The sequence below is a fragment of the Myxocyprinus asiaticus genome, chromosome 8, assembly GCF_019703515.2.
Source record: "Myxocyprinus asiaticus isolate MX2 ecotype Aquarium Trade chromosome 8, UBuf_Myxa_2, whole genome shotgun sequence".
In the NCBI taxonomy this organism is placed as follows: Eukaryota; Metazoa; Chordata; class Actinopteri; order Cypriniformes; family Catostomidae; genus Myxocyprinus; species Myxocyprinus asiaticus.
In genome coordinates this window covers 45,766,544-45,793,884 of record NC_059351.1, presented here as the reverse complement: position 1 = coordinate 45,793,884, position 27,341 = coordinate 45,766,544, and the positions used below count along the sequence as shown (strand labels likewise).

Here is a 27,341-nt window from a genome sequence, read left to right as displayed (position 1 = left end):
TAATTCCATATTAAATATACTGTCCATGTTTTCTCCACCCCCCCATAAATTTGACTCCATTAGAGATTTTAGACTATGCCAGTCTAAAGGCCTATTCATGACTAACTCAGAATTTTTGACGTAGAAAAAAATGCACAAATCTAAAATATCAAATGGAAGATTTCCTTTTTTCTAATTTAGACTATATCGATTTTTTTTTTTCATTTTACAATTCATTCAGTTCATTCAATTACATTGATGCATTTTGCTATCACTTTTATCCAAAGCAACATACAGAGCATTCAAGGTACAGGAGAGACAGGGCTATTTGTAAAGCTGTGAAAAAGGCTATATCTCAGTAAAAATAAGATTTGGAATCAAAAGTCCAATTATGCAAATGTGTGTTTTCTCGGAGCAGAGGTTTCATGTTTTGGTTTAAAACACTTGTAATTAACACTTTTAATTATGCTATTTTTTTAAGATAATTATGATAACTATTATCCAAAACATTGTTTTTTTGTGTGTGTGTGTGTGTGTTTTTTTGCTTTTCTATTTGTACTTCATATTCGTTTTGTGCTTCATAATTGTTTTCCTTTTTACACTTTGCTGAAAAGCCAGCTATTGAGGCATGTTGTCAAAAAAGGTAAATTGTGTTCAAATAACTGCATCTTTTTTCCTGTGCAAGAAGAGTGAAAATGTTCAAAAGCTTTTTGTAGCCAACACTTCAAGGTATTTGGCTATGCAAAAGTAAACCTACCCTGAGAAAAATTCACCGGAGTAAAACCGTGACAGTGACAACTAGCCACGGTCTCCCATATACAGGTATATTTTGTTTGCGTATGCATTCCCTAGGAGTTGAACCAATGAACTTGGCTAACAAACTATTTACATAGGACGAAAATTTAGCTATAGACAAAGTGTGAAGAGATGTGGAGTGAAAAACTGTGCAGATTTTAAATGTTTGCATAATTTAGCAACATCACACTTGATGTGAACAGGTCATAATAGATTCAAAACAAGAGCATGGTGTGGTGCACACCTTTGCATAGGTGTTAGGTGATTCCAAGGAAATAATAGGATGTAATACATGACCTCAGCAGTCTACAATGAATTACATTTATTTATGTGCGAATAACTCACATCTACTTCTGTATTAGATCTGAGCGAGGAATGCAAGAAGATGAAGAATGCTGAGGAATGTGGATCTGGTTTTACATAGAGAGAGAACATGTCCATCAAGATTCAAATGAAAATAAGTGTCTGCACATGTTTAAATAAGTACAGAGAAAGTGTCTTTAGTTAGTCCTACCTTCTCCTGATCTAGATGTTCCGAGGTCCAGATCATCTCTGGTGCCACTCTGAGAGTCCAGGTATGTGGCAGGAACCCAGCCCTGTTCTTCAGCTGTGCTGACAAACCACCAGCCTGTACACATACAAACAACAGAGGAGAAAATATTAAAAAAAAAATAATATATATATATATTATTAATTAATAAATATAAAATTATCTATGATTATATTTATTTGTTTTATTATTATTTAAATTTAATTATAAAATTACACAAAAAATTAATAAATTATAAAACAGTTATGAACCTCTAATTGGATTCGACAAGCTGTGTTGTAAGAGTGCTGAAATTTAGTATAACTTTACAGAAAGGTTATAATGTGGATTTAAAAAATACCAAAATAAATCATGCATTGCTTGACAAAATAAAAGTTATTGTTTTCACCAAATAAGACCCTAAAGGTGTGAAATATTGATTAAACTTGCATATGACATTTAGGAGGCATATTTAGAATGTTACTGTGATTTGTTTCATTAACCCTTAAATGCATGGGAATTTCACCAAACACTTTTACATATTCGGGTCTTTAGAGACCCGGCGCATATATACTATATTGCCAAAAGTATTCGCTCATCCGCCTTTAGACGCATATGAACTTAAGGTACATCCCATTCTTAATCCATAGGGTTTAATATGACGTCGGCCCACCCTTTGCAGCTATAACAGCTTCAACTCTTCTGGGAAGGCTTTCCACAAGGTTTAGGAGTGTGTTTATGGGAATTTTTGACCATTCTTCCAGAAGCGCATTTGTGAGGTCAGACACTGATGTTGGACGAGAAGGCCTGGCTCGCAGTCTTCGCTCTAATTCATCCCAAAGGTGCTCTATCGGGTTGAGGTCAGGAGTCTGTGCAGGCCAGTCAAGTTCTTCCACACCAAACTCTCTCATCCATGTCTTTATAGACCTTGCTTTGTGCACTGGTGCGCAGTCATGTTGGAACAGGAAGGGGCCATCCCCAAACTGTTCCCACAAAGTTGGGAGCATGGAATTGTCCAAAATCTCTTGGTATGCTGAAGCATTCAGAGTTCCTTTCACTGGAACTAAGGGGCCAAGCCCAGCTCCTGAAAAACAACCCCACACCATAATCCCCACTCCACCAAACTTCACAGTTGGCACAACGCAGTCAGACAAGTACCGTTCTCCTGGCAACCGCCAAACCCAGACTCGTCCATCAGACTGCCAGATGGAGAAGCGTGATTCGTTACTCCAGAGAACGCGTCTCCACTGCTCTAGAGTCCAGTGGCAGCGTGCTTTACACCACTGCATCCGACGCTTTGCATTGCACTTGGTGATGTATGGCTTGGATGCAGCTGCTCGGCCATGGAAACCCATTCCATGAAGCTCTCTACGCACTGTTCTTGAGCTAATCTGAAGGCCACATGAACTTTGGAGGTCTGTAGCGATTGACTCTGCAGAAAGTTGGCGACCTCTGCGCACTATGCGCCTCAGCATCCGCTGACCCCGCTCTGTCATTTTACATGGCCTACCACTTCGTGGCTGAGTTGCTGTCATTCCCAATCGCTTCCACTTTGTTATAATACCACTGACAGTTGACGGTGGAATATTTAGTAGTGAGGAAATTTCACGACTGGACTTGTTGCACAGGTGGCATCTTATCACAGTACCACGCTGGAATTCACTGAGCTCCTGAGAGCGGCCCATTCTTTCACAAATGTTTGTAGAAGCAGTCTGCATGCCTAGGTGCTTCATTTTATACACCTGTGGCCATGGAAGTGATTGGAACACCTGAATTCAATTATTTGGATGGGTGAGCGAATACTTTTGGCAATATAGTGTATCTATCACAAATGGATCTACAAAATGCCCAGATAATGTAACATTTTCTAAATATTTTCAAGACAATTAGAAAATAATAAACTAAAATATATTTTGAGTTTTGTTTTTTTGTTTTTTCAGATATCAAAGAGATGATGCAACAAATCAGGAAAAATCTAGACCAGGATTTAATTCTTTCACACTGAAATTTCACAAGACACAACTGGCTGCCAAACATATATTTAGCTACACATAACATATAAGATACTCATAAGCTACATATAAGTATTTTATTAGGCACTTATTGAGTCTAAATAGATGCACAAATAAAAATGTCAGTAGTACACACAAATGGCAACAGCCAAATCATAACGTTCATGTGTTACACTTGCTATAGTTTACTTCCATGTTGTTTCTTCATCAAATAGCAATGTCAAATGTAAATCAAGTCAATCACAAAACAACAGCGCCACCTTGAGTAACAAATAGCATGTATAATACAGTATGTATGTGTAATTTACCATTATTGCAAAATACATTTTTTTATGAATATTGTACTAATTTCTCTTGTAATAAACAAAGATATCATGTGATAGTAAACTTATATAGATATGAAATAATCCTACAAATATAATTTATGCTCAAATACTACATTATGACATCATCAGTTTAGTGAATCATTATGTAATGCAGACGTCAATTAATTTAAACTGTATAAATGGCTTAAGTGAATGCCAGTGAATGAAAATTCAAAACAAAGCTCTCTGCATTTGAGCGAGATTGTTGCCAAGGTAACAATATTGCTGAATTGCTGTTGCTGTTCATAACATTGTTATGTCATCAGTCAGTAATATTCCAACTCTGACATCGTAATGGCATAAAAGCAAGTCTTCTGACAGGATGTTGAGTGATGAATAACAAATGTTTTTATCACCAGCTCAGTGAAACGATTAAGTCAGAGGAGTGCAGATCATGCATTAAATGCATTTATACTGTACACCCAAACACACAAGAAAAACATGCAAGAAAATTTAAACTACACCAGAAGTAACTTCATCCAATGGCATTCCAATGGCAGTTTAGTTTGTCCTTTATCACCAGTCAGTTTATTTTGTAATAAATGCTGTCCCCGAAATTGCATTGCATTGCAAGTGAATGGTGACTGAGACTATCACACTTCCTAGCATCTTCTTTTGTGTTTACAGAGGCAAAAATCTAAAAATCATTGCAACATCTGAGACAATGAGCCAACAGAAGAGAATGACACTTGTATAGAAGCCATCACATTAACTTGAGTCCAGTTGGCAACACCATTACACCACACTAATATTACTTATGTGTGTATGCATTTGTGTGCGAGCTGAGAGCAGGTTGTGGCCACCCTGCCTGACTGCCCCTCTTTCAATGGGATACTGAGCACCGGGAACCGTCTATGGTGAGCACAGAGGGTCAATTCAATCAAAATGCAAAATGGCAAGGGTTGCTTGCAGTTTAGCCACCACAAAGATACTTTTCACTGCCATTGCTTGGTGTAGGCTGTGTGTTTGTGGATAAGTGTGTTTCATCACAGCCTTTAGGAAAAACTTTAAAAGATGTTTTACTTTCTCCTATCCTTCCTTTTCATGCAGAGTCAACTATAAGTTAGCCATTTGTATATTAATTTGGAACCATCAAAACATTGCTCTGTTTGTTTAAGCATCTCGACCAGCCCGACATAGCGGGTGATTTCCATTCGGAATTGAGCATTCTTATGCCCTACTCACTCCGAAGGGCAGAAGCCCCTGAAATGGGAACTCTGGGTGGAGCAGTGCACTCTCGTCTGATATATGACTGTCTGGAACACCCTTGATAAAGGGAGTAATGACTTTAACGGAGGTGAATAACGTCACTTCCTCTTTAACTTTGCCTGAAATTTGAAAATGATGACACAGCAGTGTCCATTACTTCATTAGCTGTTCTTATAACAGTAATCTTTTATTTATTGCTGTTAATTTGTTGTTGCAAATACTGTACATATACTTTTTGTAATAGCTTTTTTTTTCAAACATTGCCTTTTGTGTATTATTTGAAATTGCTTACTCTTTCCCTGTGTGCTGTTTTTATTTTAATAATAATAATAATATTAATATATAGCTGTACTACATCAGTGTATATATAACACCATTACACCACGCTGATATTACTTATGGGTGTATGCATTTGTGTGTGAGCTGAGAGTAGGTTGTGGCTGCCCTGCCTGATTGCCCCTCTTTAAATGGGATATATATATATATATATATATATATATATATATATATATATATATATATATATATATATATACACATACATTTGTGCTCAAAAGTTTGCATACCCTGGCAGAAATTGTGAAATTTTGGCATTGATTTTGAAAATAAGACTGATCATTCAAAAAAACTGTCTTTTATTTAAGGATAATGATCATATGAAGCCATTTATCATCACATAGTTGTTTGGCTCCTTTTTAAATCATAATGATAACAGAAATCACCCAAATGGCCCTGATCAAAAGTTTACATACCCTTGAATGTTTGGCCTTGTTACAGACACACAAGGTGACACACACAGGTTTAAATGGCAATTAAAGGTTAATTTCCCACACCTGTGGCTTTTTAAATTGCAATTAGTGCCTGTGTATAAATAGACAATGAGTTTGTTAGCTCTCATGTGGATGCACTGAGCAGGCTAGATACTGAACCATGGGGAGCAGAAAAGAACTGTCAAAAGACCTGCGTAACAAGGTAATGGAGCTTTATAAAGATGGAAAAGGAGATAAAAAGATATCCAAAGCCTTTAAAATGCCAGTCAGCACTGTTCAATCACTTATTAAGAAGTGGAAAATTCGGGGATCTCTTGATACCAAGCCACGGTCAGGCAGACCAAGAATGATTTCAGCCACAACTGGCAGAAGAATTGTTCGGGATACAAAGAAAAACCCACAGGTAACCTCAGGAGAAATACAAGCTGCTCTGGAAAAAGACGGTGAGGTTGTTTCAAGGAGCACAATAAGACGAAATGTGAACAAAAATGAGCTGCATGGTCGAGTTGCCAGAAAGAAGCCTTTACTGTGCCAATGCTACAAAAAAGCCCGTTTACAATATGCCCGACAACACCTTGATACGCCTCACAGCTTCTGGCACACTGATAAGCACCATAAGCACCATGTTTGGAGAGGGGTCAACATGGCCTATAGTGAAAAGAATACCATCCCCACTGTGAAGCATGGTGGTGGCTCACTGATGTTTTGGGGGTGTGTGAGCTCTAAAGGCACGGGGAATCTTGTGAAAATTGATGGCAAGATGAATGCAGCATGTTACCAGAAAATACTGGCAGACAATTTGCATTCTTCTGCAGGAAAGCTGCGCATGGGACGCTCTTGGACATTCCAGCACGACAATGACCCTAAGCATAAGGCCAAGTTGACCCTCCAGTGGTTACAGCAGAAAAAGTTGAAGGTTCTGGAGTGGCCATCACAGTCTCCTGACCTTAATATCATCGAGCCACTCTGGGGAGATCTCAAACATGCAGTTCATGCAAGACGACCAAAGACTTTGCATGACCTGGAGGCATTTTGCCAAGACGAATGGGCAGCTATACCACCTGCAAGAATTTAGGGCCTCATAGACAACTATTACAAAAGACTGCACGCTGTCATTGATGCTAAAGGGGGCAATACAAAGTATTAAGAACTAAGGAACTTTTGAACAGGGGTCATTTCATTTTTTTCTTTGTTGCCATGTTTTGTTTTATGATTGTGCCATTCTGTTATAACCTACAGTTGAATATGAATCCCATAAGAAATAAAAGAAATGTGTTTTGCCTGCTCAATCATGTTTTCTTTAAAAATGGTACATATATTACCAATTCTCCAAGGGTATGCAAACTTTTGAGCACAACTGTATATATATATATATATATATATATATATATATATATATATATATATATATATATATATGATAAATTAACATTTCCCCACTGAAAGTTTTTTGGTGCACGATAGGTCTCAACAATAAGGTAACACCAGGGTTTAGACCACTAGAGGAAAAATGGACCCTGTTTTTAAAGTATCTCTGCTTATAGCTATTCCACTACCTTATGTATGAGGATGAATGTAAACTTCGGAGGAGGAGACGTATCTGTTACAAAAGGGCTATAGCACTTGCCTGAGCGTTTGTACAGGTAATATGTTCTTATTGACAACCTTGCTTCAAAATATATTGTGACGACACCCAGGGTCACATGATCAAACTGTAAAATTACTTCCTCGAAGTGACCATTGCATGTACCCTTTGCTAACGGCCTTGTGGAAGGGCCCTTCTTGGAGGGGTTGAGTTGCTCACTTTCATCTGGAACACCCCTTCGTGTGGTGTCCCTTTCCCGCAGTGCCCTTCAAATTTTTTGGAATTTGTCCAGCAACACTTGCTGAGTTTGGGGCAGGACTTTCCAATGGCAGATGTGAAGAGTGTTCAAAAAACCTGTTTGAAAACAGTCAATCATTTTTTTATTCAGTTTGGTGACGCTACTGGTGCAGAAGTTACACAATTCACCTTTAGGAAATCCTTTAAGGCTTAAAGACATTGCAGAGCTTTTGTTTGGAGATTTCAGAACCTCCAATACAGCAATAATCAATATAAACAGCCAAAAGAGTGAGATGTTATTTGACTTATTCTCTAATCTGAGTTCAGATGGAATTATGTGAAAGCTTAGATTGATACTGGCTTAAGTTATGCTGTACTCCCCAGATTTCCAAAGCTAAACTCTTGTTTAATGTCAAAGCATTATACACCTATGAAACCAATAATATGACAGGTAGACCTCAGGCAAGTTAAGATTAACAACACGTGAATGCTTCTTTGATGTTTAAATAATGTTGTACTCTTCTGAATTTCTCAGCAGTTCAGGGAGGACCTTACAATGATCTAACTCAAAACAGATAACAGAAGCATTTCTGCTGAGATACAGGTGGGCTTGCTCTTCAAAGAACAAAATCTAGGCCAATTAGGAAAGATAGTGCTAAACTTGAGAACAAAAACAGGTTAATAAATCTTGACTCTCTTTGTGTGTGTCGGCTTCTGGGAAATGTTTATTCTAAAGGCTGCATGTTTGTTCCATGAACTTCATTCTGATACATATGGTGAAGTAGGTCATGTATGTGTTTGTGTATAATTTTTTTTAATAATTTTTTTCTTTATTTATCACACATATACAGTGAAATTCTTCTTTTTTCACATATCCCAGCTAGGCTGGGGTCAGAGTGCAGGGTCAGCCATGATACGGCGCCCCTGGAGCAGATAGGGTCAAGGGCCTTGCTCAAGGGCCCAACAGTGGCATCTTGGCAGTGCTGGGGCTTGAACCCCCAACCTTCTGATCAGTAACCCAGAGCCTTAACCGCTGAGCTACCACTGCCCCCAGTGTGTGCACTGCTACCACTGCACACACACACTGTGTGTGTGTGTGTGCGTGTGTTTGCATGGTTAAATAAGTGGTCTGTAGACCAGAAACCAAGGATTACATAATGATTCATTGAATTTACAATGTCAGAATGTAGTTTTGAGCAGCTGTATATGTAATTTACAACAATACTTGATGGGCTAGAACTTTTTCTCAAAATATCACTCTTTTTCCCCCTATTTATTTTTCTGAAATCTTTTACTCCTTTGTTTGTTTGTTTGTTTGTTTTTTTTGTTTTTTAAACCTGCTTAGAATCCTCTTTGAGTTATTGTGGAAATGTGGAATATGAAATAATGATACAAATCATAATTCTGCCACTCTATTGACTGAAATTCGGCTTAATAATGTTTATTATAATGTTTTCACTGCATGGCTTCACCAGTGAACTAACTATTTCTTTACAAGAAAGAAAGAAAGAAAGAAACCAACAAACAAACAAACAAAGGACAAACAAACAAACAACCAAACGAAAGACAGAAAGAACAAAATAAAGTACAAACAGAAGAAAGAAACTAACAAACAAACAACCAAACGAAAGACAGAAAGAAACAAACAAACAATTGACAAACGAACAAACAAGAAAATGAAAGACAGAAAGAAAAAATAAAGCACAAACAGAAGAAAGAGAAAAAGAAAGAAAGAAAGAAACAAACAAACAACGGACAAACGAACAAACAACCAACGAAAGACAAAAAGAACAAAATAAAAGACAAACAGAAGAAAGAAAGAAAGAAAGAAAGAAAGAAAGAAACTAACAAACAACCAAAGGACAAATGAACAAACAACTAAAAGAATGACAGACAGAACAAAATAAAGCACAAACAGAAAGAAAGAAACTAACAAACAAACAATGGACAAACAAATAACCAAACAAAAGACAGAAAGAACAAAATAAAGCATAAACAGAAGAAAGAAAGAAAGAAAGAGAAAAAGAAACAAACAAACAAAAAACAAACAAACAACCAAACGAAAGACAAAAATAACAAAATAAATGACAAAAAGAAGAAAGAAAGAAAGAAAGAAAGAAAGAAGAAACTGACAAACAACCAACGGACAAATGAACAAACAACCAAACGAATGACAGAAAGAACAAAATAAAGCACAAACAGAAGAGAGAAACAAACAAACAATGGACAAATGAACAAACAACCAAACGAAAGACAAAAAGAACAAAATAAGACAAACAGAAGAAAGAAAGAAAGAAACTAACAAACAAACAACGGACAAATGAACAAACAACCAAACGAATGAGAGAAAGAACAAGAAAGAAAGAAACTAACAAACAAAAAAACAGTGGACAAACAAACAAACAACCAAATGAAAGACAGAATGAACAAAATAAAAGACAAACAGAAGAAAGAAAGAAACTAACAACGGACAAACGAAAAAACCACTAAACGAAAGACAGAGAGAACAAAATAAAGCACAAACAGAAGAAAAAAGAAACTAACAAACAAACAATTGACAAAGCCCACAACAGCATCCCCCTAGATCTGGCCCTGATACCACAGCTGGAAAGCTGAGCTTAGTTGAACACACTAAGCTTTTTCCCCCATTTGTTTGGCTTCGTGTAAAAGTCCTTCCTGCAAGAGCAGACAATTATACTCTGACAGAAACTATTTAGAGCACTGTAGATCTGACAACAGGTGCAGAACCCTCTTTATGATGCTCACAGGTACTTGTAAATGTCACTCTTTGATCATCTGCTAGTGTGTGGTGGAATGAATCTGATTATCAGCTTTGATGATCTAAAATGAACAAAGTTGAATTTAATTGACATGAAAAAGCCAAAAGCAGAGAAGTGAGAGAGACTGAAAGAAATAGGGAGAAATCAAGAGAGAGAGCAGATGTTTGGCCTGCACTTCAAAGCTGCAGTTTTCGCCACACATTCCCTCCATCCAAACCAGCAAGAAGAAAAAAAAAAAGACTTTCCTTTCACTTTCTTATTTTAGTAGCTGAGGAAGCACAGAGAAATTCCTCTTCAACATAAAACACAGACAATTACAATGTTTGAAGTCAATCCCGTGCATCCTGCAAAATCTTTTTTTAGTAAAAGAAAACTTAAAATATTCTAATTCATAAGGAAAAAGATTAAAATATGTCCAAAAGCAGAATATTTTTTTATTAAAAAAAAACAAAAAAGCCATGGCACGCAACATTTTTATTAAGTTCACACACTGCACTCAGGCTACAATTATTCTAGACAGAAATGAAAAAAATAAATAAATAAAATATGTGTGTACTAGCCTGAAGTCGACACAGTTTTTAATGTGAAATATAATATTTGTAAAACATCAGAAAGCAATAAATGTAGGGTGAATTCTGGTAAATTTGTCATATATTTCTTAAAAAGCAATACGGCCTCTTATAAACCTGGTTTGAAAATATATAAATGTCTCTTCAGGTTCTGGTTAACTTTAAACTATATCTCATTTGGGCTTCTGCATAATCAAAATTTGGCAAGCGCATCAAGTCTTCAATATCCGAGTTAGATTTTTTTGTAAACCATTAAAAGCTGTCGTAAGACATCAAAAGACTTGGAATATAGCACACAAGTTATATAGACAATTTTACTGGTACTTCTTTGCCCTTTTTGGAGCTTGACAGCACTTGTTCATTGTATGGAAATGAGCACTGTGAACACATCTCCTTATGCAGAATTTTTATTTTTCCTTGAAGAGTCTTTAGCTTTCCATGTAGCTAACAGTTTATATGGTAATTTTGATTAAAAGCAGAGGTTGCACTGATCTGGTTCTGGATCTTTGAATTCTTCATAAACAATGGAAAGAAAAATCTAATTTGGGAAATTCCTTCAAAAATATTTGAACACATGCCAGGACCTCAATCAATAACAAGACTCCAACTGAAGCCATCAGCATGCTCAATATTCCCCAAAAAGTCTTCTTAGAGCTTTTTTTGGATGACCAGACACCACATCATTCATTCAGTAATAACATCATGCCACATCCAACACTTCAGAGTCACTGACCGACTCGTTTTTCTATCCATATATCCGCCAACATTAAAATCTCTTGTGCTTGGTTACCAGCAGGAAGATCTAATAATACTCAGGCCTAAATCACTGGAAGAATATTTCAAAAGACTTTCTCCAAAATCCAGGCCAGCAGCAGAGAGTCTGGCCTATATATTCAGTCACCCTCAAGTTCTTTCCTGAAAAGCTAGAGTATCAGGTTTTGGACCAAAGACCAATACGGCTTTTGTGTAATCTGTCAATGCCAAGGAGGTAAACAGGCTCTCTTTGGTCTAAGCTTCAAAGGCTGATGATGTAGGCTGCACTTTCATGCTAATTTGAGATCACTGTTGTGGTTTTTATTTCAAGGGCTTTAGAGGTTGGGATTTGTTAAGGAACAGCTGGTCCTAGATTAGCATAAACATGTTTTTTATTTCCTGGATGTTTTTCCCAGACTGATTCATGGAAATAAGAGCAATGTTTTCGAAGAAAACGGCAACTGGCATGTACTGTTCATAATGATAGAGACCATGTGGATCGAATAATACAAATCAAAGCCCAGTCTTTGTAAATGCTCACATGCCTATTTCAAAATGGATGCAAAATCTTAAAGACACAGTTCATTCAAAAAAAAAAATTCTGAACTCCAAAAGGGTAAAAAAAAAAAAAAAAAAAAAAAAAAAGAACTATAAAAGTAGTCCACATTACTTGTGCACTACTGTATATTTCAAGTATTTTGAAGCATTACGTTAGCTTTGTGTGAGGAACAAACCGTAATTTAAGTGTTTTATTTTCACTGAAAATTTTCCCCTACGCCTCAGCTTTTAAATCTCATTCACGTTCAACATGCCGAACTTCACTGGCTCTGCATATCTTGTAACTGAACGTCACGCACCACATTTGAAAGTGCTATGAGATTTGCAACCTTTTTGGAAATTTTTATTTTTACTTTTATGATCACTATTCACTTTGACTGTATGGAAGCTAACCATTAAAACATCTCATTTTGTGTTCCACTGAAGAAAGAACAACACGAGTAAAAGACAGAATTTTCATTTTTGAGTGAACTATTCCTTTAAACGATATCACATTAATTTAAAAAAGGACATTGGAATATTGCATTACCTAAGTTAAAACATTTTTACAGAGTGTATACAGTGGCGTCGTATACGCTAAGGTTGAGAGTCCAGATACTGATTGATTTCCTTGCCATTCAATCACAGAAAGCAAAAATTGTATTGACCATTCCGTTTTCAAAATGGTAAAAGCCGTGACAGCTACGTATTTCAGCTTTGCGGCCCTCTTACTATTAAGAATATTATCTGAATGAGCTGAATAGATAAATCAATAGAGACCAATGATAGATATAGTACAGCACCAGACTAATAAAGATCTTTTCAGACATACTAAGAGCTACATGCAAATGAGAGTTTGAACTCTTTGGTCCAGGTTCAGTGAGGCTCTCCATGGACCGGATCTCCAGTGGGAGCAAGGCCAAGACAAATGCAGCCTACCCGAGACCAGGAGCAGCCCTCTATTGATTCTGTTTCAGTAAGCGGCAGTTCCGGCTGAATGGATGGACCATGGGGAGAGAGAGGCAAGAGGATGGGAAGGAACCTAACAATATTGATAGCACAGATCAATTTTCATAGTAGAGCATTGTTCGGAAAGTGTAGCGTTCTTGTGAGAATCCAAAAGAGCTAAAAGGGAGACTCGAACATGTTTTGCTGCTCAATGGAATCCCTGATGAATTTTCTTTAGCATAACTTTATAAATAGCACGTTATAACCCATTAAGGTCTAAAACAAACTTTATGCAAATACACATAAGCAGATGGGAATGACTGGCCATTGCATTACAGACGCTTTGTCTGACTGTACAAGCCTAACGTGTGTTCTTGCATTACAGTGGCGGTAACAAAGCTCAATACTTAAGGGGGCAATAGAGTTATGTTCAAAAGCCTGGGCCATTAAACTGGGTGTGTAATTATTCAGGTAATTTGTTATAAATATATTGGCTTTACTTTAATTGCTCAGCATTATTCTCTTTAAACTGTTGCTCCGCCATGACAGTAGTTGGCTTGAAAGAGGAAACTTACGGCAAAAGTACACAGTTCACACTAACGTCCGCTATAGCACCACTTGTGGCAATGTTGATGGCACTTGTGGCAATGCAACACATACTTGTGTTGTGTTATGAATTGCAGTCTGACACACTCTGGAATGCAACAACGCACAAAATAGAGATTGCATAGCTAGAAGCGCCTGATTTCACATACTTGCATGAAGTATTTTTCGACCTTAACACTATTAACATGGGATCCATGATATTTCAGTGACGATATTGGTTTAGACCACTATTAGCATCCAATTCTAATATTATCGACATGTGTCTGGATTGGCCAAAATTTAAAGTAGAATATATGATCCCATTTAAACAGTATTGCCTAGACTTTACAATGGTAGATTACAAAAGTATTAAACAGTTATCGACCTTATTTACAGTATTAAAATATTTTGATGCCTGATTTCACTTGTAAAAGCTTTGCAGCATGAACATTGTGAAAATCATGAACCCACCCTCATTTCATTTCAAACCCATATGATTTTCTTCAAGCTCCAAAAAGGACACAAAAGCATTATAAAAGTAGTCCATACAACTTTTGTGCTATCTGTAAGCAACAGATTTTTTGTTATTCCCTGAAAATCTTCCTTATGGTGGAAAATCATCCAACGTGGCTCTCAAAACTCATGCACATATTCAAACTTGCCAATACAATATTTGATGTCAACAACATCTCTATTTCGGTATACCTCTACTATTAACTTTATGTAATAGTTTTGTTAGCTGTCACCTTAATTTAAATTTATTTGGAGGCTTTGCTAAAAAAATGGATTGTGCCATGGAAGAACATAAAATAATGACATCTACATAGTAAATCGCACATTGACCTTTAAACCTTGGTTGCTTTGATTGAGATTATCCAACTCTATATTATAGATACTCAGGAAAAACTTAATGGTATTGGTATGGGGTGCATGACACAGTAACCGCTCTGGAAGAGTCTGAGGCCCTGAAAGATCCATTAGGCTATTATGAAACTCAGGACAAGGGGAATTTTTCCATCTTTCCCTCTCCATGACCCAGAGAATAGCCAGAGCTGCCTGACTTCTGCCAATTGCTTCTTATAAAAGCACTTTCAGGCACATTAAAAAGCTGGTTTGAATGATAACCAAGTAATAAAATTAGCCCTTTGACAGTCACACTGCCTTCTGACGAGGGTAGTCGTTTACTACTATGTTAAAAAAAATAGGATAATGAGTTTTGGAGTCAGTCTGCTGCAGTGAACAGAGTTTGGAGGATGGGCGGCTAGTGCTGTCACAATGGGCTACTGCTGCTCATCTTCAATTTCAGTAAATTCTTTGGACAATTGAGGAATTGGAGTCAGTAGAGGACAAGGAGTTCAAATAATGATTTTGCCTAGCTGTCTGTTGCTTTTTTAAAGGTTTGGCCATTTAGATTCCCTCCTTTTCTCTCACTCTGACACTCTCTGCATCTTTTTCTCAAGCTCATTAATCATGTGACCCATACGCTGGCCATGCCTGGTTTGTTTCTTCCCAAACCATCAGCTCCAAACTCAAGTTAAGCCATTGCACTTTGCCTGCACGGTACTGTAAAACAGCTGTAATTTAGCTGTGGCTTAGAAAGCCAAAGGTTTCAGGGACAATCACATCCTGAGACAGGCTCTTACGCCAGGAGTCTCTATCAGTCTTTTGTAATTACATTACATCTGCAACTGATAGAAGCAATCTCCAGACCGTTGGTCATAGCAACTGATTGCTTTACCTGAAAGCCTATACTCTACTTGGACTAAAAAACAGTAACAGTCACTCAAAATGAACAGATCAAATTTCAAAGTGCCACAGAAAGACAGACTCAGAATTAAGTTTGAAACCAGCAAGTATTTTCTCTGTGAGAAGACAATGGTCTTGCTGTAGCAATCTTTGGTATTATTCATCTTAATAACTCCTGAACAGTGCTACCCTCTAATACCCTCCATCCCTTTTCTATATGATTTAAAGGAAATAATAAAGTGAATACTCGCAAAAATAAATAAATGGGTTAATTTTCTTCCAAAAGTAGGATGCTAGTTCTCTGGCAGCACAAAGAAACAGTCAAACAATATGCATTACATTCAAGCGTTTGGCTGCAGTGTTTGGAAAGCATGACTAGAAACAAAGTTCAGAAAACTGGAAAAGTCAACATGTTCTGCCTCGGTTGTACAAGGCCAAAAGATTCACTAGCATAAAACAATTGTACAAAGTTTGAACATTTACAGCATTAGTGAGGATTCTCTGAGACAACAGAAACCAAAGGAAAGAAAAACTACACTCAGAGCTATCCATCTCCACTCCCTTTCGTCCTTGCATTGTTGTTGTTAACCTCGACGTTCTAATAGATCCTGGTCCATTAGCACATCTTTAAACCAGAAACTTGTCAGGCCTATCTCATGGAGATTCCAAATCAATCTGGGTTCTAACCCAGAGATCCATATGGGGTTCTGGCCATCCAAACATTAGGTAAAGTGGTAAAACGACACCTCCAGGTGGAGCCAAAACCAGTAGAATTACATGGAGGTTTACAAAGACTAAAGGAGTTGTCCTTGATGAAAAAATCACCTTAGAACAGCATACATTTTCAGGCAAGAAAATGCTGGATTGGTGCTGGTCTAGCTGGTGAACCAACATAACAGACATTACAAACAACATTTCTTTAAACCTCTTGCGACCCCGCATCCTCATGTGTGGATTGTGTGTTTTATACAATATACAGTTTTATTTCATATAAATAGACTGATCTCAGTTCAGGACACTCTGGGCTGTCATTAAAAACTTTTGAAGTGTCAAGTCATGACAGATCTCAGTGGAGTTTGTCTTTGGTAGAAACACCAAAAAAATTGCATCTGGTAAGAAATCTTAAGTTTTTACAGTAAAACCAGTTTGACTCAATAGACTAGAGTCTCTAGTTTCAACCGATATTCCATTTTGAAACTGTATCGATTTATTGTGAAACGACATGCTGTTAAACACAATGACCACCAACATGGACTATAGGGCTATTTTTCCATAGAAATCCTATATTCACTGTGCATTATCACATTGAGGGCCCTATTTAAGAGTGCTAGCAAAGTCAGTGGGCATGGCCATGAAATTTTGGTATTTACGTGCAAGCATGCACTAAGTCTAGGCGCAAGTAGGTTTGGCGAAATCGCACGCGCAACGCGCAAATGGGCTGGATAAAGTGCAATTTATTTCTGAGATTTCCTCCAGTTATTATTCCACCGTCTGCGTCCTATTACATACAGTAGTTCATTCCCTCAAGTACCAGTGATATTAACAAAGACAGCACATTCATAAGAAGTTGGTAGTGTAAATGGACTGTAAGCAATGAATTAGAAGAATTGAAAATTACGTTCTTTTGTGAATTAACTGCGTCGCTGATGATTGTCGGGCATATTTCTATGACAGTGACACGCTCCTTTTATACGCATGGAAAATGTGATTCTCAACAGAATTTGGATGTAGGCTCCGTTAAATTACAGAGAATGTAAGTATCATTAATCATTTTCATCTACTGACACACAAATCATGGCTAGTATTAACCGTGACTGTATCAGCACGCACTTCACTTCTACCGGTCGATATTGATAAATTAAATTAATTTATTGAAACATGATAAAAATAAACCAAAATATTTCTAAATTGAAATACACTTCAAACTAAATGAAAATATAATAAAAATAACGAAGTGGTAAAAAAATCATAACCTACCAATTCCAAAAATCCACCGCCCCATTTTGCAGTGACTTAAAAATCACTCTACAACAACAGGTGGAAAAATACATTTAGACTTACAAATTAAACCATAAATACAATTGTAAATTTAAACATAATAATAGTAATTGAAAAATAAGCCATGACCTATAGACAGTTTAACACAAATCTCATACTTTTTTTTTTTTTCATATAAGACTCGTATAAAACTCTGATGGACATACAGTAATTTGATGTTCCACTATATTTTCAGAGTTTGGACATGAACTGTATTACCACCTTCTGGTGGAGTCTTCAAACTGCAAATGCAGGAACTGAGTTTAAACTTTGCGGTAAGTTAAGACATGGTTTTCAAACATCTTAGTGCAACGACCTATTTTTCTGGAAAATAGCAAATTGCGCTTAGCGCCACTTCTTTAACATACGATATACCAACAATTTGCACGCATTCACCCACAATAGCGCAAACACTCCCACGCACGCCCACTTACACTTTGCACTGGCCTGAAAATTGTGATTAGAATTAGTGCTCTCACAAAAACTGGACAAGACGTTGCGAATGGTCGTCATGCGTAGTGCTGTGCTTTGCACGCTCACGAAATTAGAGCTCTGAAAATTAATGGGTTCATCCAAAAGATGAAAAATAGAGTTAGGGTGAAAATAAAGTGCATTTTGAACTGTTCTGAGGCCAGTGCGGACAGACAGCACACTTTGAAGGTTAAGTCATTCACTAAATAGGGATGAAGGGTGCATCCTATAGATTTCTTATGCAGCTAAGTGCATGCACACTTAAAATCTGACCAAAAGTCAGTTTCAGGCTGCAGATCATGTTTGGACCACTAAACATGGTTGACAGACATGGGACAATGGTAATCAGTACATAGATTTAGAATTTGAGATGCTAAATTTTATTTTTAACATGGTTGGCAGTGATTGGATGATGCTGGCCATTACTTTGAATTAGAATAAATAATGCTAATTTCTGATTGGTAAAATGTTTCAGCACTGGATATCACTTGTTTGTTTGACTGTGCAAAGAGAAAATTTTTGTGCAAAGAGCATTGAGATTTTGTTGCCAAAGTAGAAAAAAACATTGGAACATAAAAGTCAAATCAAGTCAAATAATTTTTATCAGTAAAGTTTTTTATTTGTGCTTTTCCCATTACACATTGTTCCAACAATTTGATTTAAAAAATATAACGTTCTATAGCTTCATCTTATTTTAATTATTTAAAACATAGTCCCGCTGTCCCCATATGAGGACATACATTTTTAGGAAAACTATTTGCTCTTCAAATTTATTTTATTTTTTTTGCATGTTTATTATGGGCTACTAGTTACAAATCGAAAAAAGGGAAATTCGCGCTCGGGTTTCAAGAGGTTAAAGAGAAAATAAGGCATTGACTTAATAGTTTTATACTTGCACTCTTCCTCTAACGACTTGAAAGACTTCAGAAGACATGACGACGTTTCCGGTGAGAGAACTTGTTTTTTTTTTGTTGGTTTTTTTTGGTGCATTCTGGGGATTTTTAGGGAGCTAACATTTTAGAGCACTGGAACAATTTTGAGACTGAGACAGCCCTAGAAATGGCTGACTCTCTGATCAGAGCCCTGACTACTGAACTAGGCATCTGACTGAAACACACCCTAACACTCTGCCTAACATCAACTTTTGTGTTCCACAGAAGAAAGTAAGTCAAACAGGTTTGAACAACATGAAGGTAAGTAAAGATTGAGATAATTTTCATTTTTTTGTGTAAAGTACCCCTTTAAACAGTTAAGAAGCCTGCTGGGGATTTCTAGCATACTAGCATACCATGCTGGCGACCAAAACAAAACAAAAAACAAAAAACTGTTCTGTTGAGCATGTTTGAAAGTTGTGCTTTCAAAAGGATAAAAACAGAGATAACAGATTTCAACAAAGGCTTGATACTCTGGCATCATTGTGCAAGTGTATCTGCGAGCACTTGAAAACATTCAATGTATGTCTAGGCAACTATGCGTGTTTGTGGTTTTGTGTGTACACAAGCTTTCGCCAATAAATACCACGTGGTGAGCCAATTAGTGTGTGTGTGTCTCAGGAACTCACCGCTCTCGCTCTTCTCGATCACATCCACTGTTTCTCCAGATTTCAGGCTGATTTCTGAGTTCTCCTGCCTTTCGTAGTTGGCTACCACCACGTACTGCTCCAGCACCATGGGCTCACTGCTGTCCAGTCCTGCCGGGGAGGGGAAGAAACAAGCTGTCAGCCACCGTCCCGCTATCCCTGCACCTCCCCCGACAACCCTGCCCTGCCAGCGACCTCCGTTGTGACCCCTGTATGCCGCCATTCACTTCCGAATCCAACGCACTCCACAACCTAGCGCTACTCAAACTCCATCTGAACGTGCAAGGTCCACAACGATTGGCCATTTAGATGAACCTTAGCCCTCGCTGTAGCCAGGGGTACACGCGCATTTGAAGGGGGGAAATGACTGCCAATAAAAAGCAAGTAGTGGTAAACTTCCTTCAGGGAGTTGATAGCTCAGTGGTGTCGTGGCAACGCCGGGTCTCCATAATACAGTGAAGATTTTTGGGAAGAAAGAGGAAGGAATGTTAGAGGAGGGGAAAAGAGGCAGACAGAGAGCTGCTTACGGTAGGGGCCGTGACTCTGGAGTGGAGGAATAGAACGTTTTTCTTGAACAGATGAGCGAAAACAGCCTCTCTCTCTCTCCTCCCATCTGGGTGAAATGGGGGGAGAAAAAAAATGCCAATCAGGGCAGACTGCTCTCCAAGCCTTAAATAGAAACATATGAGTGGGCCGAGTAAAGACAGATCAGATGAGAGAGAGAGAAGCTGTGTTTATGTGAAACATAAGAAAGCAATTCAAACTGGGGTTAAGCCACTCTTTTTGTCTTTATCCTCTTCTCTTTTTTGTCTCTTTTCCCCCTGACAATTTCTTTAACCTGTTCTTCTCCATCCATGACTTCATTTGTTCAGTGGATCTTAAGGAGATGTCTTTTTACGTTATCATTACGTGCACATTTGGACTGTAAAAAGTGAAACTGTGCAGTTATTACCTTAAGAACTTGCAAAACCCCCCGGTCAGGTGTCTTTAAATACTATGTACTAACAATAAAATACATAAAATACAATGTATTTACTGTGTTACTACACAAGATTCACATTTGCTGCTATTGAGGTTGAAGTGCGGGTAGGTTTAGGAGTAGGGGTAGGGTTAGGGTTAGGAGTTAGGGTTAGGTTAAAGGGTAAGGGTTGGTTAGGTTAAGGTGTACGATAACATTGTAACTACAAATTTTATTAAATGCAGGTACTTTAAAAGTAAGTACAATGCAACAGCACGTATGTACATAGTAAGTACATTTGATCAAATGCTTAAGTACATAATAGACCCCCCTTTTTACGGGGTAGTTGAAGTTTGCTAATTTTCATTCTTATTTTCTTACCCCTCCAAATAAAGTTTGTAAACATTTTATTAATATCATGAATGTTCAAGAACTCAAGATATTTAGTATTGTTGATGCTGGGGGAGAGGAGAGAGCAGGTGTTCTGTGTCTTGTCACTTTCACCATCAGGGACGGAACAGGTTAATTAGAGCTGATTCATGCTTAATGGCACCAAGTAATGCTAACTTGACAACATATTGCTCAACCGAATGCTTACGGCTGTGTTAAAGTTAACTGTGAAGTAAATTTCTGGCATTTAGCACTGTATGTGCCAATGGTGCAAAGATTTCATTACATTCTGATGGAATAAACAGGCTAAAGGGAAAAAAATCACAACACACACACACATAACTGAAGCAAACGCCATGTGTTGTAGCAGGGTTTCCCAACCAGAGCTTTACTAACCTCTAGGGTTTTATGATGGAACTGCAGGGGGTTTGTGAGATTTTTATAGAAATGCCAATGTCAAATTAAATTATAAAAACTGACAACATTTCAGTTATACATTATACAAATCATAAACTTGAAATTATACTAAAAAAAAAAAAAAAATGTAATGATAAATTACAACTAATAAATTATTAATGATTACATTTAAATAAATAAAAATTTATATTTTATTAATAAAATAATAATAAAAATATTTAATAAAATAATATAATACAAATGAAATAAGAAAATCTAATTATTAAATCATAAAAACAATTAAATTTAAATACATTATTACATTTAAATAAAAATAAATAAAAACATATTTAATACATTTCACATTTACTTAAAAAATTTTTAATGTTATATATTTAATAAAAAATTATACTTTTATTACTAAAAATATTATAATAAATGGTCTTATAAGTTGCTCTAATTATTTCTAAATAACATGTGAAGATGTTGTTTAATTATATTTATTCATAGGTAAGCATTACAAAAAATCTCAGGGGGTACTTCAAGTATTTCATTTAAATCATAGTGGTTTGACTGACAAAAAAGGTTGGGAACCCCTGCATTATAGAATCAATACGTTTTTCTCTATTTTAACAAACATTAACCAATTATGGTGTGTGCAAAGATGATGAAAACATGCTCAGAAAGGGCCCTAACTCTTTAAGTGTCAGTATTTATTTCCGAAAACTAAGCACATTCTTTACTGAAATGTTTATTCGCAGGCCTTCGTCTGAAAAACTTCCCAGGGGAGGGCTGAGAGGAGACCACGAGGTCTCATGCCATATTTTACATCATCGGTTTTCACACTGCTAACCTTGTAACACTACTTCAGCTATTTCCACTTTCAGCATAAACTTCATAAGCCACATGTAAACCAGTTATTTAACTTATTTGAAAAATAAAGGTTCTAATTAGAAGCAATTACAAACCAATAAGGGTTTTAAGGCCTGATACCGTTAACAAACCCTTTTAAGTTTCATAAAGAACATTTTAACAGCGACAGGAGAGGATGACTGCTTGCCAAATTTTCCAACAAGTTGGAGAGTTCATCTAGTGAGTTAAGCAAGATTTTTTTCTTTAGCATTCATTTCAGCTTTAATATCTTTAAGAATGTGTGTGTTAATCCTGAAGGATAGTTGACCCAAAATGAAAATTCTCTCATCGTTTACTTACCCTCATGCCATCCCAGATGTGTTTGACTTTCTATCTTCTGCTCTATATCTCAGCTCTTTAGGTCCACACAATACAAGCAAATAAGGTCAGAACTCTGAAGCTCCAAAAAGGTAGTAAAAACAGCATACAAGTAATCCATATTCCTGTGGTTTAATTCATGTATTATATGATAGGTGTGGGTGAGAAATAGATAAATATTTAAGTCCTTTATGTACTATAAATTCTGCTCCCTGCCCAGTAAGTGGTGATATGCATGAAGAATGTGAATTGCTAAAACAAAATGAGGAATGGGAAAGTGAAAGTGGAGATATGTAGTAAAAAAAAAAGACTTATATATTGTTCCCTATCTGTCACTCACTCAACGTTGTGTCGATGTAGTGACACTAGGGGTCACTCTTGGAAGCCCGAGACACCTCTGGTCTTTGATAAAAGGCCAATGAAAATTGGCGAGTGGTATTTGCATGCCACTCCCCCGGACATACGGGTATAAAAGGAGCTGGCGTGCAACCACTCATTCAGATTTTCTCTTCGGAGCTGAATGGTCGATGTTTACTGAGCTGACTGTTTATTCACCTCTGCTGGATCTGACGACGCATTTCAGCAGCTTCTCCCTCCTCTGCACTGGTGCACTGCAGAGAATGCCTCTGGGCGCTTCGGCAGAAAAAAGAGAGTATATTTTCCTAAAAGAGTATATTTCTCTAAAAGAGCGGCACACACGGAACGTCTTTTTAAAGACACATCTTTTTAAAGATGCCTTTCCGTTTGTGTGTTATTCCTGGTTGCGGTCGTTAACTCTCAACTTCAGACGGTCACGATCGCTGTCTTTCGTGTCTGGGCGCGACCCACGCGGAGACAGCATTTGTGAATGGTTCATGTACTCACTGCGAGAACATGACCATGGCAACGTTGCGGTCGCGGCTTGCTTTCATAAGAAAGCAAGCCACCCCAACGGCTCCCCGCCTCGGTCCTTCTACCTACAGGTATGAGGCCAGCGCGGCTAGCACTGGGGGCGATTTGGGGACCCCAATGGGACCACCTCTGCCGGGTATTCCCCCCGCAGATCTCCCATTCCCCAGCATGCTCGTTTGCCCCAATCGGGCTTCTGGATGAGTCCTCCGGCTCGTCTCAAGGCGAGTTCGACCTCTTGTTTGGAGCCCGCAAAGCTGATGAGCTCTCGAGCGCAGCATCAGAGAGCGGGCTTGTCCAGTCGGACGCAGAAGCCTCAGCTGGGCTCCCCCCTTCGAGGACGATTGCCTAGTCACAGGCTGATGCGGAAATGACGGACATGCTTTCCTGGGCGGCAGCAAGTGTCGGGCTAGAGTGGGACACTCCGCTCTCCCCCGAACCCTCGCGGCTCAATGATTGGTTCCTGGGCTCGCGGCACTGCTCAAAGCAGCCGCGCACCGCTCCAGTGCCTTTCTTCCCGGAAGTGCATGAGGAGGTGACAAAATCGTGGGAGGCACCTTTTACTGCCCGGTCCCGATTTCTCAGTTCCCCCGCCCTCACTACCCTCGATGGCGGGCGGCCAGGGGCTATACGGCAATTCCCCCGGTGGATAAGGTGCTCGCGGTGCACCTATGCCCGCAGAGCACCGCCACCTGGCACGGACGCCCAAAGCTCCCGTCCAAGCCCTATAGGTTCACGTCATCCCTGACGGCCAAAGACTACAGTGCTGCTGGACAAGCCGCCTCTGCCCTGTACGCCATGGCTCTCCTGCAGGTCCACCAAGCCAAGGCGCTAAAAGAAATGCACGAGGGTAGTTCCGCCCCAGATCTGATGCAGGAACTGCGCTCGGTGACCGACCTCACTCTCCGGGTGACGAAGGTCACGGTGTGGTCTCTTGGGCGGGCGATGTCACCATTAGTGGTCCAGGAGCGCCACCTTTGGCTCAACCTGGTCGAGATGGGTGAGGCCGACAAGACACGGTTCCTTGCTGCCCCTTTTCTCCCAGGCTGGCCTATTCGGCGACACCATCGAGGACTTTGCCCAGCAGTTCTCGACGGTGAAGCAGCAGACGGAGGCTATCCGGCATATCCTGCCCTGGCGTGGCTCAAGATCCTGCACCCCGCCTGCTCATCGCCAAGGGTGTCCCCCTGCGGTGACTACCCCGGCTCCACCACAGCCCGCCCCTTCAGCTCGGCCCCGGCGTGGAGCCCACCGCAGGAAGCAGACGCCACCCGTCTCACGGCCGGCCACCAAGAACCTGTTCCGGGGGTGGTCACAAGGAGCCAGGTAAGTGCTTCAATGTCCCTGGACTCAGCACGGCCACGACATGGTGTGGCACCTCGAGCTCTGCCCCGCCGCGAGGCCCCACCTGCCGGTACGTCCGACGAGGTTGTCCCTTTGGTCCCCCTCGCGTGGAGCTTGGATGCTTGGCTTGCGCTTTCCAATCCATCGCGATGGCTGATCCGGACCGTCCGACTCGGCTACGCGATTCAGTTCGCCAGGCGTCCACCCAGGTTCAGCGGTATCCACTTCACCTTGGTGAAGGACAAAAATGCTGCTACCTTGCGTGCGGAGATCGCCACCCTCCTACGGAAGGGTGCGATAGAACCTGTCCCTCCGGCCGAGATGAAAGGTTTTAAAGCCCCTAATTCATCATACCGAAAAAGGTGGTGGGTTGCGGCCAATCTTGTACCTGCGAGTACTGAACCGGACTTTACACAGACTCCCGTTCAAGATACTGACGCAAAAACGCATTCTGGCGAGCGTCCGGCATCAAGATTGGTTTGCGGCGGTAGACCTGAAGGATGCGTACTTTCACGTCTCGATTCTACCTTGACACAGACCCTTCCTGCAGTTTGCATTCGAGGGTCGGGCGTATCAGGTTTCGTCCCGGGTAGTGGCACGCAATACAAGCGGATAAGCCCGGGATAGCCGGCCGGGTGTATTGCTTGCACAAAGCACCTTTCACCTCCTCTGAGCTGAAGACGTGCGCCATTAACTCCCAGTAGTGTTCACAAACTATGTTCCCTGGTTGACTTCCTCTGAGCCCTGTGGCAGTCGAGTTTTCGGAGAGACTCACTGCTGGCCCAGTACACGTGCTAACTAAAAGCCCTGTTCTAGGGTAGGTGCTCTGCATGTGGCAGTTCCCAGTAGGCAACCCCATGCGATGTATATCTTCCGCTAATTCGTTTCCCTGTTGGGTAGGACCTACCATGAGACTTCTCCACATGACATACTTCCGACATAGTTCGGCAAGACCATGTGATGTATTTTCCACTTAAATATCCCCCCTCTCTCTGGGCAAGGTGTGGTCTTTGCGGTGTCCTCCCCTTGAGAGGGACACCCCCCGACTAGACCTGGTCGGCCCAGTCAGATATTCCCCCTTTTTTTAGGGAGTGGAAAAAAGAAGGGGAAAAGAGGCCACAACTGGGCTAGCCTGTCTCTATCTTTTGGGTAGTCGACTTGTCCCCAAAGGGCCGTTCGACACTAATAAATATGTTGGGGGAGGTTATGTGTCGGCCTGGTGCGCTGGCTATGAGGCACACAGTGGTCTGCCCATCACACACCGCCAGTTCACGTAACAGTTCAGCCAGTTGCGGCGTTTTGTATAGGGACCCCTAGTGTCACTACATCGACACAACGTCGAGTGAGTGACAGATAGGGAACGTCATGGTTACTTGTGTAACCTCCTTTCCCTGATGGAGGGAACGAGACGTTGTGTCCCTCCTGCCACAACGCTGAACTACCCGCTGAAATGGCCGGACCTTGTCTCGGCTCCTCAGCATAAAACCTGAATGAGTGGTTGCACGCCAGCTCCTTTTATACCCGTATGTCCAGGGGAGTGGCATGCAAATACCACTCGCCAATTTTCATTGGCCTTTTATCAAAGACCAGAGGTGTCTCAGGCTCCCAAGAGTGACCCCTAGTGTCACTACATCGACACAACGTCTCGTTCCCTCCATCAGGGAACGGAGGTTACACAAGTAACCATGACGATTTGTTTCCCACCCACACTTATCATATCTCTTCTGAAGACATGGATTTAACCACTGGAGTCATATGGACCATATGACATGGATTACTTTTATGCTGTCTTAATGTACTTTTTAGGCCTTCAAAGTTCTGGCCACCATTCACTTGCATTGAATGGACCTACAGGACTGAGATATTCTTTTAAAAATCTTTGTTTGTTTTCTGCAGAAGACAGAAAGTCATACACATCTGGGATGGCATGAGGGTGAGTAAATGAAAATAATTTTTGGGTGAAGGCAGTTTAAATTATTGTCATAATTACAATTACAATTATTATTTAAATAACTTTATATTAACATACGATACTACAAGCATGAATTTCAGCAAAGTGTAAAAGGATTATACAATGCAAAATTTGCTAATTATAAATATCACGTTTTTAAATTCTTTAGAAGAACCCAGAAACCAATACATACACCAATAATTGGGGTAACAATACGTAATTTTCATAATCTCTAAAGAATGGCAAAAATGACGTTAAATAATATTTATTTTAAAGAATGTGGAGTGTAGGGAACACCATGATATTCAAGGGTCTTGCTGGTCTAAGAACAGTGTCTTCAACCCAAACTAGTAACTAGTAACAAACATTCAAAATGAGAATGAGATTAAGAGGTATTTTGATTTAGCAAAAAAGTGGGAAAATAGGATAAATGACCACATAGAAGAGTTGCAAGAGGAAAAGTGAAAGTACATGCACACACATAGTATATCTACCTGAGGCCTCAGACTTGGTTGGACTTTCCTGAAGGCCATACATCCAAACTGAAGGCAGCCAAAAAGAAAGGGGAGAGAAATGAGAGAAAAAAGGAACAGAAAGTTGAGAACAGAGTGGAAAAGACATTACAGTCAGTTGCATGTTTGCATCTACACTGCAAATCCAAGTCAAGTTAATTTCTAATCAGTCACTGAGACCCGTGC

General features: G+C 39.4%; 1 protein-coding gene across 3 annotated transcripts in view; it reads right to left on the bottom strand.

The window, feature by feature from the left end:
• LOC127445307 (SH3 and PX domain-containing protein 2A-like) overlaps positions 1–27,341 on the bottom strand; it is a 140,438-nt gene that overhangs the window by 20,038 nt on the left and 93,059 nt on the right. For 2 of the 3 annotated variants that reach the window (XM_051705292.1, XM_051705294.1), the window contains exons 7-9: positions 27,138–27,185; positions 19,469–19,597; positions 1,289–1,402 (exon numbers count right to left, since the gene is read on the bottom strand). In XM_051705292.1, coding sequence (XP_051561252.1) covers positions 1,289–1,402; positions 19,469–19,597; positions 27,138–27,185 — 291 coding nt within the window. The remainder of the gene's footprint in view (positions 1–1,288; positions 1,403–19,468; positions 19,598–27,137; positions 27,186–27,341) is intronic. The other variant, XM_051705293.1, reaches the window with a different exon arrangement.